Source organism: Pan paniscus, chromosome 10 (genome assembly GCF_029289425.2).
Source record: "Pan paniscus chromosome 10, NHGRI_mPanPan1-v2.0_pri, whole genome shotgun sequence".
NCBI classification, from domain to species: Eukaryota; Metazoa; Chordata; class Mammalia; order Primates; family Hominidae; genus Pan; species Pan paniscus.
The window spans coordinates 137,947,315-137,966,162 of NC_073259.2; the positions used below are offsets into that span (position 1 = coordinate 137,947,315).

The following is an 18,848-nucleotide window of genomic DNA, read 5'->3' on the forward strand; positions in this document are numbered from 1 at the left end:
GTAAAATCAAAGAACTGTGTGAGAGAGAGAGAAGACAGAGGATGAACAGGTGATTTTGAATTAACCTGGACAGATCATAAAATATACAGAATATCAGAAAATATACAGACGTTAAGGATGTAAAACAAATTCCCTTTAAAACATCCCCATTCCCAAACTCCTAGGAAGGTCTTTGCATCACCCCTCCATTCATATAACGTAGTTTAAACAGCACTGATCTACATAAATAACCTAACAAATCATTAAACAATCCTTCACGCTAAAGGTAAATAACTTGGTACTGCCATGCATCGCCAGGGCCAGGGAGAACACAAATGAGGGAAGCTCTTAGGAGTCAAGAAACACAGGGCACTCTTTGATATGGTCTGGCTGTGTCCCCACCCACATCTCATCTTGAACTGTAGTTCCCATAACCTCCACGTGTCGTGGAAGGGACCCGGTGGGAGGTACCTGAATCATGAGGGTGGTTACCCCCATGCTGCTGTTCTCCTGATAGTGAGTCCTCACAAGATCTGATGGTTTTATAGAGGCTTTTCCCCCTTTTGCTGGGCACTTCTCCTTGCTGCTGCCATACGAAGAACATGTTTGCTTCGCCTTCCACCATGATTGTAAGTTTCCTGAGGCCTCCCCAGCCATGCTGAACTGTGAGTCAATTAAACCTCTTTCCTTTATAAATTACCCAGTCTCGGGTACGTCCTCACAGCAGTGTGAGAACAGACTAATACACTCCTGTATTTCATATCCCTACTTTTGAAAGAGATCTGAGTATAGAGAACTATTTCTCCACTCTAAGAAACACATGAGTTAAAACCCAGTGATCAGTAACCAGGGGGAAAACATAAAAACAGCACTGGCAGGAAGAGAGGAGCCTGTGCAGACCGCCCGCCCCTCCCTGTCTACCGTGGAGGCAGCTGCTCAGCTGGAGTGAATTACTCACACGTGGCAATCCCAGGCTAGTGCTGCTCCTACCTCCAGAGAAGCAGGGAAATCCACTTCTATGAAAATCCCCTGGTTTCAAAATATTGACAAGACATTCACAGTGCAGCCACATTAAACATATTTGCAAGCCACAGTATAACACTTGACCTTGTCTGCCAATCACAAACCACACCTCTGACATCAAAGTACATAAAGAAACTGGATGACAAAATAAAATTTTCTTCTCTATTTGTTGAACACATATTGCCCCATAGCCTCCACTGCTGCGAAGCTTCGGTTCCTACCCTTTTGATTCACATGGCACCCCTTTAATTTTAAATTATAAAAGAATAATAATAATAGTTTCCTTTTCCTATCAAAAATCTCTTTAACACATGCAAACAATTCTAGGAAAATTACTTTAAGATAGTAAAAAATGTGACATTTGGTCCAAATGCAAGCTGCAAGTTTTTGTTCTTTCCAAAGTTTAAATATCAGGCTATCTATAATATCAGCATATCTAGGAAATCACTGTCCTCATTGTTTTAGGGTTGCATTTATCCAAACTACAGGCAAAAAACAACTCCCTAATGTATTCTCCCTAATTAAGTAAATCAAGCAAAAACCCCTTATTGGAATCAGATATGCAGAACTTAACAAGGCAGAACTCATTTGTAAGCTGGGATTTTTTTTTTAACATAGCTGTACTCAAAATCACTGTTTTCCCTCCTATTGTTGACACTGTTCCCCTGAAAATGTAAATAATATTATTTGAGCTGTTCTCTCTCTTTCGATAGAATTCTCAGTAGTTTTACTGATCTCGCATTTCAAAATATTGAATGCTTGTAAAACAAGCAATTGTGTGTTTTGATGCTTGCTTTTAACAGCACATAATGCAAATATTTAATCACAACAGTAATTTCCATTGTGCATAGTTTTTACATCTAATTAAGGACTCTGAAAAATTACAATCATTGAAAACAGAAGCTTACATTTCATTAACACAAACACCCAAAGGATAGAGTAACTTCTCCAGGAGGGTAAAATTCTACTCAAGTCACCATTGAGGCAACAACATAAAGCCCTCTTTTTGGTTAAATATTAGAGAAAATTTGAATATTTGAATCTTAGATTAAAAATTATAACAGCCCTGTCTGGGCGCGATGGCTCACACCTGTAATACCAGCACTTTGAGAGACCGAGGCAGGAGGATCACCTGAGGTCAGGAGTTCAAGACCAGCCTGGACAACATGGTGAAACCCCATCTCTACTAAAAATACAATTAAAAAAAATTAGCTGGGCACGGTAGCATGCATCTGTAGTCCCAGCTACTCAGGAGGCTGAGGCAGGAGAATCACTGCCTCACTGCCAGTGAGACAGAGGTTGCAGTGAGCCAAGATCACGCCATTGCACTGCAGCTTGGAGAGCAGAGCAAGACTCCATTTAAAAACAAAATTCTAACAGCCCTAAGGGTGGACTGTTGCTGTCCTGTTAACCACCCAGTACCCACTACCCTCTCTTTGGTAACAGTGTCCCAACTTGTTTTCTATAATATAACTCTTCCCCTACTTTCATACCACGTGATTCAGGTAGGTCCTCCCTCCAGGCTCTAAAGTGAGCCGGTTCTATTTATTTATTGCCTAAGTTTAAGCCAGTCCTCATAACTAGCCCATCCTTCTGGCCACAGTGACTGAGTCAGGGAGGTCCCAAGGAGCATTGTGGTCCTATAAGAGGCAGGCCCAGAGCTTTGATGGAACTAAGAGAAACGTTCTTTCTTTTTACTAAAGTTAGGAGAAGATGTAATTCTGAGCTAGGAAGCCATTTTGTCTAGATGAGGGAGAGTGTCTGAATAGAACACAGGAAGGACGGCTAAGAGATTCTAGGTCTGTAGAGCCTCACTTGAGCACCTGGATCAAGCCTTGCCTGATGCCATTTTTGTCCCCAGAATCTCAGTTACGTGAACAAACACGTCTCCTTTTGACTGGTAGTATTGACCAGATACCTATATGTTCTTCTACGTTCCCCAGTCCTCTCTGCAGTTGGATGGAAGTCACGTTTCCAAATGCTAGCCAGTGAGATGTGGGCAGAAGTAATGGAGCCCACGACTGGATGTTAAATGACCCTACATGGTCCTTGAACCCTCCTTTCCCCAGTTGTGCTGACCTGGACTCTGAGTGAACAACAAATGAACCTTTCCCATATTAAGCCACTGAGACACCGGCATTACCTGTTCCTGCAGCACAGCCAACCTGGCCTAACTAATGTACCCCTTAGGCAATTTGAGAATTTCCTCTTCACCTGCTACTAAAATATTATTAGAAAAGTTTTCCTTAAATCCATGAAATGAGCTGGAACTCTTCCATTTAATCCACAGTTTCTTGGACATTATCTTATGGTTTGCTTCAGATTCTAAAGAGAGATCCTTGTAACGGAAGATCTGCTTTGCTTTTTCTCTTTATAGCATCTGTTCAATGCTGACCAGGACAGTAGTCCAGAGGCCTTTGGGATGACAAAAAAAGGAACAGTTCTTCCTCTTGAGGGCCTCCTGTTCAAAGAAACACAAAGAATACTTTGAAATGCTAGAAAAGTAAGAACCTATCTAGAAAAATCAAAACCAAATCAGCCATTTATTGAGTATGCATCTGTCAATATCATGAACCGGAATGCGAGAAACACAAAATTAGGATCCTTGCATCCTTTCCTAGAAGCCTCATGAAAAGAGAAACATGACATGTATGAGATATTCTAACGTGGCTCTTTGCAAGGTCAATAGTATCAAAAATCAACTTTAATAAGATGAGTATTTCTGTGACTTTGATGAGTATGAAGATTGGCACACAGAACACCAGTTCTAGGTCCCTTCTGGAGTGACTCCTTGAATCAAAGAAGCTCCAGTCCTATAAATTGGATGTGCAGGGATCTCTCAGAGCTTGGGTTTTTGGCCTGGCCTAGGTCCTGTTGAGCAGGTGCATCCATCTGGAACTTGGAGCAGGGCAGTGAGTGACATGAGGCCATGGTTTCACATGGGATCCGCCCTGCTTACATATTCTAGAGTGCTGTCTTTGGTTATTTACGGGTAGTCCTGCCAGGCCCTATACCATAGGTGCTGAAAGGAAGGCAATGGTACTATTGGGATTGGGGCCAGAATAGGAACACACTGTGGCTGGGAGTTCCCACTGGCTGCTGGTGTTCCCGGCACCCAACCCTGGCTCCCTGGTACTCAAGGAGTCTAGCTGCTACCTCCTATGCTCTAATAAAACTGTCCCTACCGCAGTGGGATCTGTTGTCAGCAGTGAAGACCATGGCCAACACAGAAGAAGCACAATCGTGGAAAAGAGATTTCTAAAGAGTTACACGAAAGCCAAAAATGTCAGTCCTTCCTCACATCATGCAAGCAGCGAATTCTTCTGCAGCTGTATTATACAGCTTGCCAGAGATATTTATCACTGTCCATGCCTCATTTTCCCCCACTAGACTCTAATCTCATGAGGGCAGAGTTAATCTCATATTCATCTCTGTATCCTCAGAGCGTATCACATTATGTTTATAATTTGTCCTCAAAATGATTGAATAAATAGATTCATATGCTTGGTTCCTTATACCTCTGATGTTTCCTGTTGAAGATAAAATACTCGAACCAAATAGATCCTAGGACTGAACGTGAAAGTTTCATGCAGGCATTAAGGCAGCAGGGGCCTCCCGAATTCCATGGAGGTCACCGAATCAGGGAACTCTCATTCCAGATGAAAATATAGAGAAACCTGTTGCCCTGACTGCTTGATAACAGCGACGCCCAAACAGCAGGTCCTAGAGGAGCCTCCTCTTCCCCGGTGACTCGGTGGCACCCTTGCCATTCCATCTTTAAATGCATCTCCTTCTTCCTCATAACCTTGAAGCCAAAGTCTCTTTACCCCCACGTCATCTGTCCACTGACATCCTCTCACTGGGGCCCACTTCAGAAAGCACACCTGGAAGAAACTGCTGGATGCAATTCTGGGTCCTCCTCACCGATCAGACTCAATGACCTCATCCACTCTAATCCCTCACCCCTCAAGAGCCAACTCATCTCGGGGCAAAGGACCGCACTTTGACCAAAACAGAGTTCTGGGGGCCTTGAGAGCAACATCATCAAAGAGCGAGACCTCTATTCATGAAGACTTTTGAACAGTTTTCTAGGCGTACAGAAGCACCGAGGAAATGCTGCTGGGTGCGGCTGAAATTGACACTCGCCACTGCTAAGAGCATCAGGTTCAGCGGACTGGACACTTTCAAATCCGGCTAACGTCTGTGCAAAATGGTGCAGCCCTTTCAAGAAAGAACTTGGCAGCGAAAGCTCTCCTCATACTTTTTTGGCCCAGAGATTAAGTAACTGTGAGTCTATCTAAGGAAGTAACTCAAAACTTAAATTATGCACAAAGATAATTATTTCTTATAATAGTAGAAAAGTATAAATTATGTAATTGTCCAGCAAACATAGAAACTTTGAAGCCATGATACAGACATTAAATTTATACTCATAATACATTTTTAAACATGAGGAAATACTTATGTAAACACATGAACTCGAAAAAGTTGAAAACAAATTATAGGTACCATATAGAGAGTGAACAAAACTGGCTTAAAAATTCATAGAAAAACAACTAGAAAGAAATATATCAAAAATGTGAAGCAGTCATCTTTGGGTACTGAAATTGTTTCTTTTTACTTCTCATTTCAAACATAATCTGAAGTAGCTCACAAAAAATAAACGCAATGGGATAAATTAAGAAGGCAAGAAAACAGACAGAACAAGGATAGAAAAATCAAATAAAGCCAAGGAAAAAACTTATTCACAGGAGGCCTGTCTTAAATTCCCATCCTTACAAACAGCAAATTTAGCTCTGAGAGTCCTAAAAGTTAAAGCAAAGCTAAACAGGTGACCACTTATAAACTTCACAGGGCTCTCTGGATAAAGTATAAACTATTTCCCAGGATTAATGCAGCTGTTTTTCTCCTGATACTAAGGCCCAAGAAAATTTTCTGCAACGTGTCCTAGAAGAGGAAAAATCTATGTTTAATAGACAATATTCTTAAAACATCTCTACCCATCTTTCTTGACTATCACTCAATACTGTCTAATAACCTCATGCCAAAGTATAATTCAATTTAAAGGATTTTATGAGAGTCAAATTGCCTAGCTTTCTACTTTTCTGGCTTGATCTGAGTGAACAGATGGGCCGAAGGATATTTCTTCTTCTTTCTCTCCTCCCCTCTTCCCTTCTCCTCCCTCTCCTCCTCCTTGTTTTTTCTTACTACCTTTATGGACATTCTATACCTTTCATAAATGCACTTGCATAACTGTAAAATTTGGATTTTTTTCCCCCTGACCATAGGAATTACTTAACTAAAAATCTCTATACACGCAGGCCACATCATCTCCCCATCATTTATGGCTACAAGCAGCTGTGTTGGAGATGCTACAATTTGTTACTAGGAGCCCAGAACCCTGGGCCATCCATGCCTTTGTAGTCTTTGCTTGGACACATTCAAAATGGACACACTCACGAAGTGGCCTGATTTATGCATAATGGCGCCTGTTTTAAGGACTCTGTTTGTTTGTTTGTTTGTGACAGAGTCTCACTCTGTCATCCAGGCTGGAGTGCTGTGGCATGATCTCAGCTCACTACAACCTCCACCTCCCAGGTTCAAGTGATTCTCCTGCCTCAGCCTTTTGAGTAGCTGGACTACAGGCACATGGCACCACACCCAGCTAATTTTTGTGCTTTTAGTAGAGACGGGGTTTCATCATGTTGGCCAAGCTGGTCTTGAACTCTTGACCTCGTGATCCGCCTGCCTCGGCCTCCCAAAGTGCTGGGATTACAGGCATGAGCCACTACGCCTGGCTTAAGGATTCCTTTTTGTTGACTTGGGCTAGTTATTTCAGATTCCTGTGCCTCAATTTTTGCCTCTGTAAAATGGAGATGCTACTACTCAAAGGATGGTGGTGAGGATTTCATGAGTGAATGAAAGTACAACATTTAGAACCCTGCCTTGCCTAAATGAGCATTCGATCAATGATAATAAAAATCACGATTATGATTTCTTTTGAGTGAGAAGCTCTCCCACCCTCCCCACCCTACCCACCCTGCTCAGCTTCCATTCATTCACAGGACCTTCCTCTGGTGTTCCGGCTGGATCTGCTTATGCTATCTGAAGCCACAGAGACAGCCACATCCTTCTTTCAAAAGACAGACATCTCTGTAGTTAAAAGAAGTCATCACTTTTCCAAGTCAAACTCATGGAGTTTCTTCAATATTACTTGCTATGATAAGGGGTCTAGGTTTCTCATTTTCTGAATGAGTTAAAATTTTCCATTTTTCCCCTTCAGCATAAGGATACCAGTGTAGCACAATTCTCTGGATTTGATATCATCCATCCATTGCCAATGCAATATGGTGAAAATACTTTATTTGTCCTATAAATTATAATTGTGTGAACTGAGCAAGCGAGACAGCAGCCCTATTTTCTGTTCAGCCTTCACTCACACATCTGGAAACCACACCTGGTCCTGCCCTGGGTCCAGCCCTCCTGCCATGGGGCACTTGACCCTTGCTCCAGACCTTCCCATCCCTCAGTGGATGGATCGAAGGGGAGCACGATTTCCATGCCCTACAGAGCTAATCCCAAGGCTTGTCCACAGCAATGGGAAAGAAGCCTTCTCTGATCCCCACCAGCATCAGATGAGGCTGGGCATGAAGTCATTTGTCCATCACACTGTCCAGGCCTGTATTATTCTGTTCTCATGCTGCCAATAGAGACATATCCAAGACTGGGTAATTTATAAAGGAAAGAGGTTTAATGGACTGATAGTTCCACATGGCTGGGAAGCCTCACAATCATGGCAAAAGGCAAAGGAGAAGCAAAGGCACAGCCTGCATGGTGGCAGGCAAGAGAGCGTGTGGAGGAGAACTCCCATTTATAAAACCATTAGATCTTGTGAGACTTATTCACTCCATGAGAGCGTATGGGGGAAACCACCCCCAATGATTCAATTATCTCCACCTGGTCCCACCCTTGACACACGGGGATTATTACAATTCAAGGTGAGATTTGGGAGGGGACTCAGCCAAACCATATCAAGGCCTATCCACCAGTAGAGCGGAAACAAACAGGGTCTGAAAGGTAGACAGAGATGAAGCAGGTTCTGGTGGGATCCTTAAAGACCCTGGGTCAGCCTCATCTAAAATCAGCACAACCCTGGACTCCTAAGTCTCTTAAGATAACTTGAAGCTTCATGTAACAGAGTCCTGATGGTGTGGAGTCAGGATAAAGCAGGAGGATATTCCACATCCATAATGATAAAACTATGATTATTCATGAGTGCTCCTGGCCTTCCAGGCCTCCGCTTCCATAAGACACATTGACAAGACACCCCACAGAGCTCGCACCTTCCTTGTTGGTGTAGTTTCTCTTTTTTCTTCTCTGGCAGTTTCATGACTGTCAACTCTTATTAAGCTTATTTTCATACAAATCTCCAAGTCTTTTTACACGTATTCCTCTCAAACTCCTCTCTCGTACCTCCCAAGTCAGCGTGTGTGATCCATGTTCAGCATGTTGCAATATCCCCTTTGTCTCACATGTTAGATTGTCCTCATCTCAGGTGAGCTTTTGGTCACAATTCTGCCACGCAAAGTCCTTACCACTCCACCCCTTCTGTGTAGCTGCTCTTCTGAGGTTTGCACGAAGTAGCTCATCTGTTTGGACAGCCACCTCTGATACAAATGTTCACCTGGGCAGGGCTGGGGACAGAGTCCTGGGGTCTCCTTGGAACGTGCTCAAGGTTGACACCACACCATCTGCTACCATCTGAGCTGCTGGGAATCCACCAAAGCATAGCACCACCCAGATACACGTCACCATTGTGTGGACAACAGTGCTGGGGTGAGCGCTAATCCCAGTGCCCAGCATCAGTAAGCACCAAATACAGACCTCTTCATTTGTTTGTAACGTTACTGAAATCTCTATCTTTACTCCACATTCTATCCAGTAGCAAAACAAAGCTCTGTAGATACTGCCACACTCCCACCCCACCCAGTGATTTCAGGGATCACTTCTAAGTTTTGAGAGGTTCGGAGTGACCACAACAACCAGGAGGGCTTTGTGATTGGTACAAATGATATCTTGTCTCCTGTGGTCAGTCCACACAGACTATGGTTTGTGCCTCCCTGGTCTTGACCACAAGGCCTCCTCGGGCCAATTGGGCTTCCTCAGCCATGTCTGCACAGCCCTGGCTGCCAGGAAAAGATTCTGCTATTTGAGCCATGCTCGGGCATGCTGCCTGGTCACCTCATACGAACATTCCTTCTGCTTCATACGAACATTCCTTCTGCTTCATCTCCAGGCTATTTAGGACAGAGTGTCTTCATTTGTGGCTCTCCCAATATATTCACGAAGTCAATCTAGAATATTTTTGTCATTGGAGTGACGTGGCACAGAGCAGCTGAAAAGCCCACCAGCATCTAAGCTGCCCTCCAAATTCTCCTGCCCTTTCCCCTAGTAAAAAAAAAAAATTACTTGGTGAAGGAAGAAGAGAAAGGCTGAGAAACCATATGCCTGGGAAGATAGGTTCTTCCAAATCTTTTCTCTATTGCTGGATACCAGCTTTTGAAATCAAAAGTCAGGAATTTGATTTCTCTGTCTCTCTCTTTTTTTTTTTTTTTTTTTTTTTTTTGTTTGGAGACAGGGTCTCACTCTGTCACTCAGGTTAGAGTGTATTACATGATCACAGCTCACTGCAACCTCCACCATCCAGGCTCAAGCAATCCTCCCACCTAAGCCTCCAGAGTAGCTGGGACTAAAGGCACACACCACTGCACCTGGCTCATTTTTTTTGTTTTGTTTTGTTTTTGTAGAGATGGAGTCTTGCTTTGTTGCCCAGGCTGGTCTTGAACTCCTGGACTCCTCAAGTGATCCTCCCACCTGGGCCCCCCAAAGAGCTGGGATTACAGACATGAGCCATCATGCTTGGCCTTGACTTTCCTGTCTCGTGCCTTCTGCTGTTCCAAGAGGCAGTGGCTGCCAGGTGTTCATCTGCACGAGAAAGGAAAGGCCAGGACAGCAGGGAATGTGAGCAGGCAGGGCAATGTCGCCATCTGTTTTGATATCAAAATACTTTATTGCCACAATATCCTGCCAAACACTCTCTGAGTCTCGGCAGGCTATTTTATCACTGAAGCATCTTCCCATCTACCAATATAGCTTTCCTGACCAAAACGCAAACAAACAAATAACAACAATGAAATCTGACAGACATCTTCTTAGTGAATCTGCAGAGGGAGATTCCCATAAACATAAACATTTAATGTCACTCTCGTGAAAAGAATAACTTAATGTCACTAAAAGTTAAACACTTTTTTGGAACCTCTTGTCTTTCCAAATGTACATCTGAATCTCCCTTTATTTATATACTTTACTTACTTCCTAAGAATGGAACCTCTTGTCTTTCCAAATGTGCATCTGAATATCCCTTTATTTATATACTTTACTTACTTTATATACTTTACTTACTTCTTAAGGGAGGAGAAGTGGCTATCTGAATTCTCTTTCAAAGGCATGTTTTTTACCTTTATAACTGTTGACTGATCTGTTCTAAAACTATGTACTTCAGTCGCTTTTCAGATGCATGCCCCAGGTTTGTTTACTTTCAAGGTCAAGGGCCTTCCTTCTCCATCAATTCTTAATTTATGGAGGGGGTGCACCTTGGGTGACTCCTGAAACCAATGTTTAAGGACAGAGGTGATGGAAGCACCTAGCCTCTGACTGTTGTATGTACCCCTTAATTCTTCCTACAGCAGATTTTTCTTTTAAATAAATGACAAAGTCATCTAAAAATATTCCGAGTCTTTGGTCCCATGTCACAACAAATCCATGCTGGTTTCCTCTTCGTTTTGTGAGAGGTCGCACCATATCATCTCCACAATTCATTCAAGTGTGCTGTCTGGTGTCAAATATCAAAATCAACAACGCATATGTTCACAGCATCAAGCATCCTCCTTCTGCAAACAGGAAGAGTCTGTGTCTTCATTCCGCATGCTTCTTCCTCATTCTTTATAATTTCCCAGAGACCACTGATGTGTCACCTACACTTTTGGTCCTGGAAGACCAGAGGCCATGTCTTAGTCTTCCCTGCCCAGGACCCTACACATGTTAGGGACATAGATGAATAAACAGGTCCTGAAGACAGTCCACTGGGCATGTCTGCAAGTTCTTTAAGAAGCTTGACCTAGGGAGGTGGGGGAGGAGGAAAATAAAAATAAAAAAAAAAAACAAAAAAGAAGCTGACCTAGGAGATAACCAAACCATTCCACACCATCAGAGAATCTCTTCAACCTCCCTGGTGGTCTTGGAAGTAAATCCCCATTTGAATCCCTTTCAGGTGTTATTTCTGATTGCTGCTGGAAAAAAATAATGCTGAGAAAACTAAATAACATGATGTTCATTTATTCATTTGCTCAACAAATATCAAGGGTCATCTGTATACCAGGCTCTGAGCTAAAAACTAAAATGGTTTCAAGACCTCTCTGCACTCAGCCCCTGGCAAGCCTGGCACCATGTAACAATTCTGCCTGACAAACCGCCTGGTTTTTAGTTATTCCATATAATTATCAGAAGTTAGCAGAATAGCCAGGGATATGGGTTCTGGCACCAGAATTCAGACTCTGACTGTCTTTTATGTTGCTATGACTTGGAGAAGTTACTTAACATCTCTGAACTTCAACTTCTGGTCCAGTACATATCTACCCCCTTGAGTTTATCTGCAAATTCACAAAAATTATCCTCGTAAGTCACTCCGCACAGTGCCTGCCATACAACAATTACTCAAAACATTAGCTGGTATTATTGACCAAAGTATTTCCTGCAGCGCTCTGAATTACTGGAAAAGGCAGCATCAAACCACTGCACTGTCAGGTAAATGATCTCCAGCAATATTTCACACTCTTGGAAGCATAGTTAAAAATCGTATTGAGCCCCTGCAATGTCCAAAGCACAAAGCTAAAAATACTGGAGAGAAATCAGAGATAGAAAAAATACCTATTTTTTTTGTCCCCTAGAAGAACTTAAAATTTAGGAGAGGAGGCAGAAAATAGTTGTAGAATGTCAACCTTGTGAAAGGCAGAAGTGCACTCCCCCAAAAGACATTCACATCCAAATCCCTGAAATATGGGAATGTTGGTTACTTTATTTAGAAATGTTAAAAGGGGACGTGACTAAGTCAAGATGGGAGATTATGTGGATCACTTGGGATCCTCCCAGTCCACCCGGTAACGCCAGCCCATCCTTCAGACAAGGGGAGTCTTCCCAGTTACTCTAAGTCAACTGCCACATTATCTGCATCCAGAGACACTCGCCCCATCCTCCAGAGCACACCCACAGTGCTAACTTTATGTTTTTCTGTGTAATTCACATGTTCCCCTATCTCTCCTACAAATGGCAAGTTCTCTGGGAATAGTAACCATATCAACCTGTGCTTTTCCTCACTACGGTACTCCCTGTGCCCAGCACGGTATGGGGTGCATTGTTGGTGCTCAGAAGGCAGTTACTGTTATGAAATAGGAAAGGAGAGGGAACAAAGGAAGAGGGGAATGATGAATACGAAACTGCCCAGGTCTGAGCTTACAACTTAAAGCAATGGAGCAATGGTATGAGGCACTTTGACATCTAGAGGAATGACTGGCACTAAACATCCCTACCTAAGGACGCTTTAGTACCTGTCCTGTGTCCTCACAACACTTGGAAATAGTTCCTGCTGAGCTCTGTGTTCACTGAAGGCATGTGGCCTTTGACATTTGTTGAATGAATATGCAGATGGATGGAATGATGAATGGATGGATGAAATGATAGATGGATAGATGGAAAGATGGGTGGATAGAAGGCTGGAATGATGAATGAATGGATGGATGGGCAGGCAGACAGACAGACAGAAGGATGGATGGATGGATGGATGGATGGAAGGATGGATGGATGGATGGATGGATGGATGGATGGATGGATGGATGGACTGGTAGATGGATGGGTGGATAATGGATGGATGCATGGATGGATGGATGGATGGATGGATGGATGGATGGGTGGATGGACTGGTGGATGGATGGGTAGATGATGGATGGATGGACAGATGAAGGAATGGGTGGATGGATGGGTGGATGGGATGATGGGTGAATGCATGGGTGGAAAGATGGATAACACCTGGATTAACAGAAAAATTGATAGATAAATTCTAAATATTGTGTAGCATAGCTTCTATAATAAAATATTTTTGAAATTTTTGTTGTTTACTCATTTTTTCTTAGCTCTTAGAATATAACTAAGTTAAACAGATCCTCAGACTTGGAATTCTACCTTTCTATGAACATAAATATTTTTAATAAAATCACATTTTGATTTAACTCTTTAATTCATACAAAACAAAACTTAGTGGTCTCTTCATTCTTTGTCTTTTCAATTTGACAGAATTTGAATGTAAGCAAAAAGTCACTCTCTCTCTCCCCCACTAACTGGCTCCCTTCTGATATTCTTCCCTCTCCCAAAAAGTTCCTGACCCCTAAAGAAGTTATCACTGTACTTTGAAGCTCTTTTTGGTCCACAGCTTCCTTCAATAAGGGTGGTGCTGTCCTACCCAGAAGCTTCACTCTGACCCAATTAATACCCCAGTGTCATCAAATTGTGTCAAATGGAATTTCATGATGCAGATATTATTTATAAGCTTAGGGACAGTTCAGTTCATGTCGCAATGTATTCATATCACCTCTCCTGTAAGATTCTCTGATCCCTTGAAAGTTCTCACCCAGCTGGAAATCGAATATGAACTATATTTAACAGGATTTTAATTGGAAGTAAACACACAGACACACCACACACACACACAATGCAAAGTGCCTAAACTGTCTGGGGCTGATTGAAAAAGAATATTACCAAGTATTAAACATCCGTTTCAGCATATTATTAGAGGCTAGAAGCTCTACACATGGAAGCAGCTTCAGGAAGGCACTCCAAGAAGCCCACTGCCCAGGCCATTGGCTGCACTCAGCTGGAAGCAGGCAGAGCACGTGCCCAGCACCACCCTAGGCACAGGGAGCACGACACTGCCGCAGCCCCGCTCGCAATGTCGCAGGTCTCTCAGCGTCTGCTTCTTTCCTACCAGCATGTGCAAAGGAAATAACTGGGAAGGATGCACGTGAGGACTGTAACAAGCAACCTAAATGTGGCAACCCTCTTGACTTTGTATTTAAAAATCAGCTTGCCCTCTGCCCATCTCCAATCTCCTCACCCATTTTTCCTCTCAGCCCACCCTCCATACACCTGCTCCCTCCCATAAAGTTCACAGTAATGCATTAAAGCTCATCTGCAGGCTAGCACCATTGCAAACTACATCAAGCTGCCAGCAAAGCTAGACCTTAAACATTTAAGGCCATTCCCCAGAAAAATTAGGGGCCATAGGACAAGGCTGCTGGGGAAACTCCGTGTGTCATACCATACTTCCTAGGTCCCAGAGGCATAGAAATACAAGCAACAAAACTTTATGTTTATTTGTTTTTAAAAAATATCTACAAGAGGGTGGGTTTGTTCTACGACTAATCATTTTCTGCTTATGAAATATAAACGTGTAAGGCTCAAGCATATTAACCTGGTATTAAAATCTGCATTTTGTTTCATTCAAAAATTCCTATTTGGAAAGACAATACAGTAGAAATGATAATATGTGGAAACAGATATTTAATACTTGATAATATTCTTTTTCAATCAGCCCCAGACAAATGAGGCACTTTGGGGTATGTGTGTATGTGTGTGTGTCTGTGTGTTTACTTTCAATTAAAATCCTTTTCAATATAGTCCATACTTGATTGCAAGATGGGTGAGAACTTTCAAGTGATCAGAGAATCTTAGAGGGAGGTGATATGAACACATTGGGAAAAGAACGGCCCTGTCCCTGAATGTATAAATCACATCTGCATCATGAAATTCCATTTTATGCAATTTGCTAATAGGGGTGTTGATTTTTTCTTGTTCTTTGACATATTGTGACTAATCCTGAATCATCTACCACGTGCTCAGACTCTGCTAATTGCTGTACAAAGTCTCCACACAGAACTGATTCACTTTTGAACTGTCTGGCTGACTTGTTTAAGTTCAATACACAAAATATGTCATATGCTAGGCTTATCGTAAACATTTTACGTGCTAATTTTTGGCCACCTAGTAAAGAGGCTTCCACATCACACAGTACCTCATTTAAGGACATGTTCAGTGTTCCCAGTTGAAAAAGTTCACAAGTATTAGGCTAAATACAATTCTCTTCAACACTGCTCAGTCTAATGAAATCAGTAACAGACCTATGTACCTAAGTGAAAAAACACAATAGTGAGGTCCTATTTCCAAAGCTATTCTGTACCTTTCTTAATACAACCTTGTTATTGCAGCATAAACACAAAGAAGTCTGGCCCTATTATAAAACCAAGTGAGAACCAACCCCTCCCCAAAAAAATGCTGGGCTGTTGTTGCTGTGGATTTTGGTTTTTTTAACCTCACGTCTGCCTGAGTCAGGTTCACTGAATTCATCAACCTTTTATTTGGTTTCCTGTGCACATTATAAATCCAGAAAGCTCTGATCCCAGGGATTGTTCTAACTCATAATTAGGAAACGTGAGCCCATTTCAACCACACTTCAAAGACAGGGAAGGAGGGGGAACGTAAATTCCTCTTTCTAAATCGACCCATCACAGAACTCGGCATTTCAACTGTCTTCATCTATTATCAGATCCAAAGCAACATAACCTCAGTGATTCTGGAAGAACTCAGAGAACAGACAATTCATGTAATTAAAAGACTTTGTGCGTGATAACTGGCTTTGAAGTTTCTGAGAGAGATCTCATCTCAAAAATCTTTGCAGAAAAGTATGGGTACAGGGTTCTTGCAGCACGTATTAGAGACTGCTGAGACGCTTCACTCTCCTCCCAGTGTATCTACCTGCAGGAAAGGGGCACGGGTGGGGGAACCACACACAAACAGCCCAGGTCAATCATGAGAAAGAATCTCCCGCACAAATCACACCATTTCTCTTCAAGGAAGAATGACTGTCCAGAGCTTCCAAACTTGCTCTTCCCATGACAGACAGGGATGCTGGCAGAAGAGAAGAGGAAACATTGAGGAATTCCTGCCTTGACACATGGCTTCAAGTCAGGGCTCCGCTGGGATAACTCGGGTCACAACTTGTAGCTGAAACTCCACGTGCACCCTGCGGGGCCGCTGCTGCTCCCGGCACCCTACGGAAGGGTGAGAGCCAGACCCTGTGCCCAAATCTCACAGCGGCAGACCTGGAGAAACCCATCCCCCTTCTTCAGAGCTGCCCTCCAGGCTATATTTTTGGCAGCCTATAATACACAAAATAGTATTCCCATGCGACAGGAGTGCTCCAAAATTATTTCCAAATAGGTCAGTGCCACCAGGGAAAGTCAATCCCAAATTCCAGAAATCTCCCTGGTCATCTCAATCCCCTCCTCCCCCGACAGCCGGCTCGGCCCTCCAGAGGCCACCTTTCCTCTCCAGGGTCCCCACGCCCTCTCCCTTTACAGAAAAGGCTTTCAGGAAACCGAGCCTTCCTTTCCTTTCGGCTCCTTAGTAGTCTCACCTAAGGCCTCCCACCCAAGTGCTCCAGGACAAGCACCTTCGGCCAAGGGGCGTCCGAGGAGCGAGCTTGGCTGCCGCACGAGCGCACGTTCACACGCGCGCACACACACATGCACACAAGCGCGCGCACACACACATGCACACAAGCCCTCTCTCCCGGCCGCCCCCATCCTCCACACACTCCCACACACTCACTCCAGTCGAAGTTAGTCCCTGGGCCCTGGCGGCCGCGGCGTCCTCACCTTTGGAAAACAGGGCGGCCAGGCTGATGAGTACAGGCGACCAGTGGTGCCACAGCGTCCCCATCTCAGACGGGCACATCCTGGAGACCCGGAGCGCAGATCCTCCGCTCCCCGGCGCCGTCCAGGCGAACAAGAGACCGTCTCAGTCCCCCAGAGGCCCGCAGCGGGGCCGGTGGCGAGGGAGCGCCCGGCTAGGGGCCCGAGCAGCCCGGGCGCCCTGCTCCCTCCTCCCGCCAGTCCATGGCCAGGCCGGGAGGCGACGACCGCGCGGGCTCCTGAGTTGCTCTCCGGAGTCCAACGCGCGCGCAGGCAAACCCCACCTCCCTCCTTCGCCCCCAACAGAATTTTTTTTAATTTTAATCCACAAGGGGTATTTCCTTTCCTGTTTACCCGAGCGAAGAGTGGCCCCCGGTGGCCCAAGGAGGGGCGCCTCCAGGCGCAGGGCTCCGGCGGCTCCAGCTGCTCCCGGGCTGGCTAGCGGGCGCTGGCGCAGGCGGCGCCGGGGTGGCGGGGCTGCGGAGCCCGGGACGCGGGCAGAGGCGGCTCGGAGCCCCCCGGGCGGGTGGCCGGGCTCGCTGGGCGGCCCGGGGCTCCCTGGCCCGCAGCCCCCATCCCGGGCCGGCCGCTGCGCCTCGGGGCTCGGGCGCGCGCGCGCTCCGGCCCCCCAAAGTTTGGCGGGTGCGGCTGCTCCCCGGCCGCCGCCTCGGCCCGCCCGGCCCCGGGCCGGGCTGGGGCTCGCGGGGCTCTACGCGCGCCGAGCGCACTGCAGGCTCCGGGGACGCGGGGCTCCCCCCTGCGCCCGGGGGAGGCGGGCCAGATGTGCGCGGAGGAGGGCCCGCCGGCTCGGGGACGCGGCCGAGCAACGCAGCTGCCTCCTGCCAGCCGGCGCGGGGGCTCCGCTCCGCAAGGACCGCATCCGGAACGGAACGGAGGCGATCGCCACGGTGCCCGGAGCCGGCTGGGGCTTTCGCCTTAAAAATTTGTCTGCTTTTAAAAAGCCCCACCCTTTCGGAGTGACAGCTGTGAGTCCCAATCCGCAAAGTAAATCCCACCTCCCCCTGGCCGCCCCACGCCCAGCCTCCCGGCCACCCTCCCTGCGAGCGCGGACGCGCGGTGGCGGCGGGCGAGGGCTCCCAGCGCGGGCGCACCCCGGGGACGGAGCCACCCACTCTCCCAACAGGTGTCCAGCTGGCCACCGGCCTCTCGTCGTCGTCAAAACCTCAGGCCCAGGGGAGGTCCTCCAGCCCGGGGGCACCTGAGGCTCTTCGCCAGGGAGAGCTCGAGGATGGCTGGAGAAGGGCCCTCGCCCCGCCCTGCGCATCTCCCAGGGATCGGAGTGAGGAAGTCTCTGACACGCCACACTGAGGTCATGCTGGCCCCAAGCCCCGTCCCAGAGCGATCCCCCAAGTTAGTGTCCCTAGAAACATTTCATGTGTGCTCCCCAGGGCTCACTGGGAACAGGAAATGGATCCATTAGGAGACAACATTGCTTTGAGAAGATAAAAGACGTGATTCTCACTCACACCGCCCGGCATCTCCAACTAAGACATCCCCACACCGAGATCCCTAAGCACCGTCCTGTAATTTGTAGCCCAAGAACTGCTTTGCTCCACGAGAGCCTTTAAATTAACCCCATCAAAGCTCAGACGGAAGAAAAGCATTCAGAATTATTAAGGAATGTTGTAAACCAACAAGCCCTGAATCTAATGAGGTGAATTCACCTCAGTAGATAAAAATGGGTCGTTATCATCTGACTGAGGGGGCAATGGACTTTTTTATCCTGTATGCCTGTAGTTGCGGAAATATACCAATGCTTTAAGAGTTTTTAGCTTTCAAAGTTTCAAGGAAGATCAAAAAAGCCACTGCTGTTCTACAGAAGATTGTCTTTCTGGGTTCACGTCCTTTGAGATGTGCTCTTTTCTTTTATTCTGTATCTACTTATCTGAATATATCTTTCTGTTTTTTTCTTTTGTTTCTTAAACTTGTTGCCTTTTCTCTTTGTATTGCTCTCCTGTAAAATTCCTA

At 45.4% G+C, this 18,848-nt stretch overlaps 1 protein-coding gene across 2 annotated transcripts in view; it reads right to left on the reverse strand.

Moving 5' to 3' along the window:
- Positions 1–17,390, reverse strand: part of TMEM132D (transmembrane protein 132D) — an 820,982-nt gene extending 803,592 nt beyond the window's left edge. For both annotated transcript variants that reach the window (XM_034934836.3, XM_034934834.4), the window contains exon 1: positions 16,824–17,390. In XM_034934836.3, coding sequence (XP_034790727.2) covers positions 16,824–16,902 — 79 coding nt within the window. In that variant the 5' untranslated portion in view covers positions 16,903–17,390. The remainder of the gene's footprint in view (positions 1–16,823) is intronic.
- Between the last annotated feature and the right edge of the window lie 1,458 nt (positions 17,391–18,848).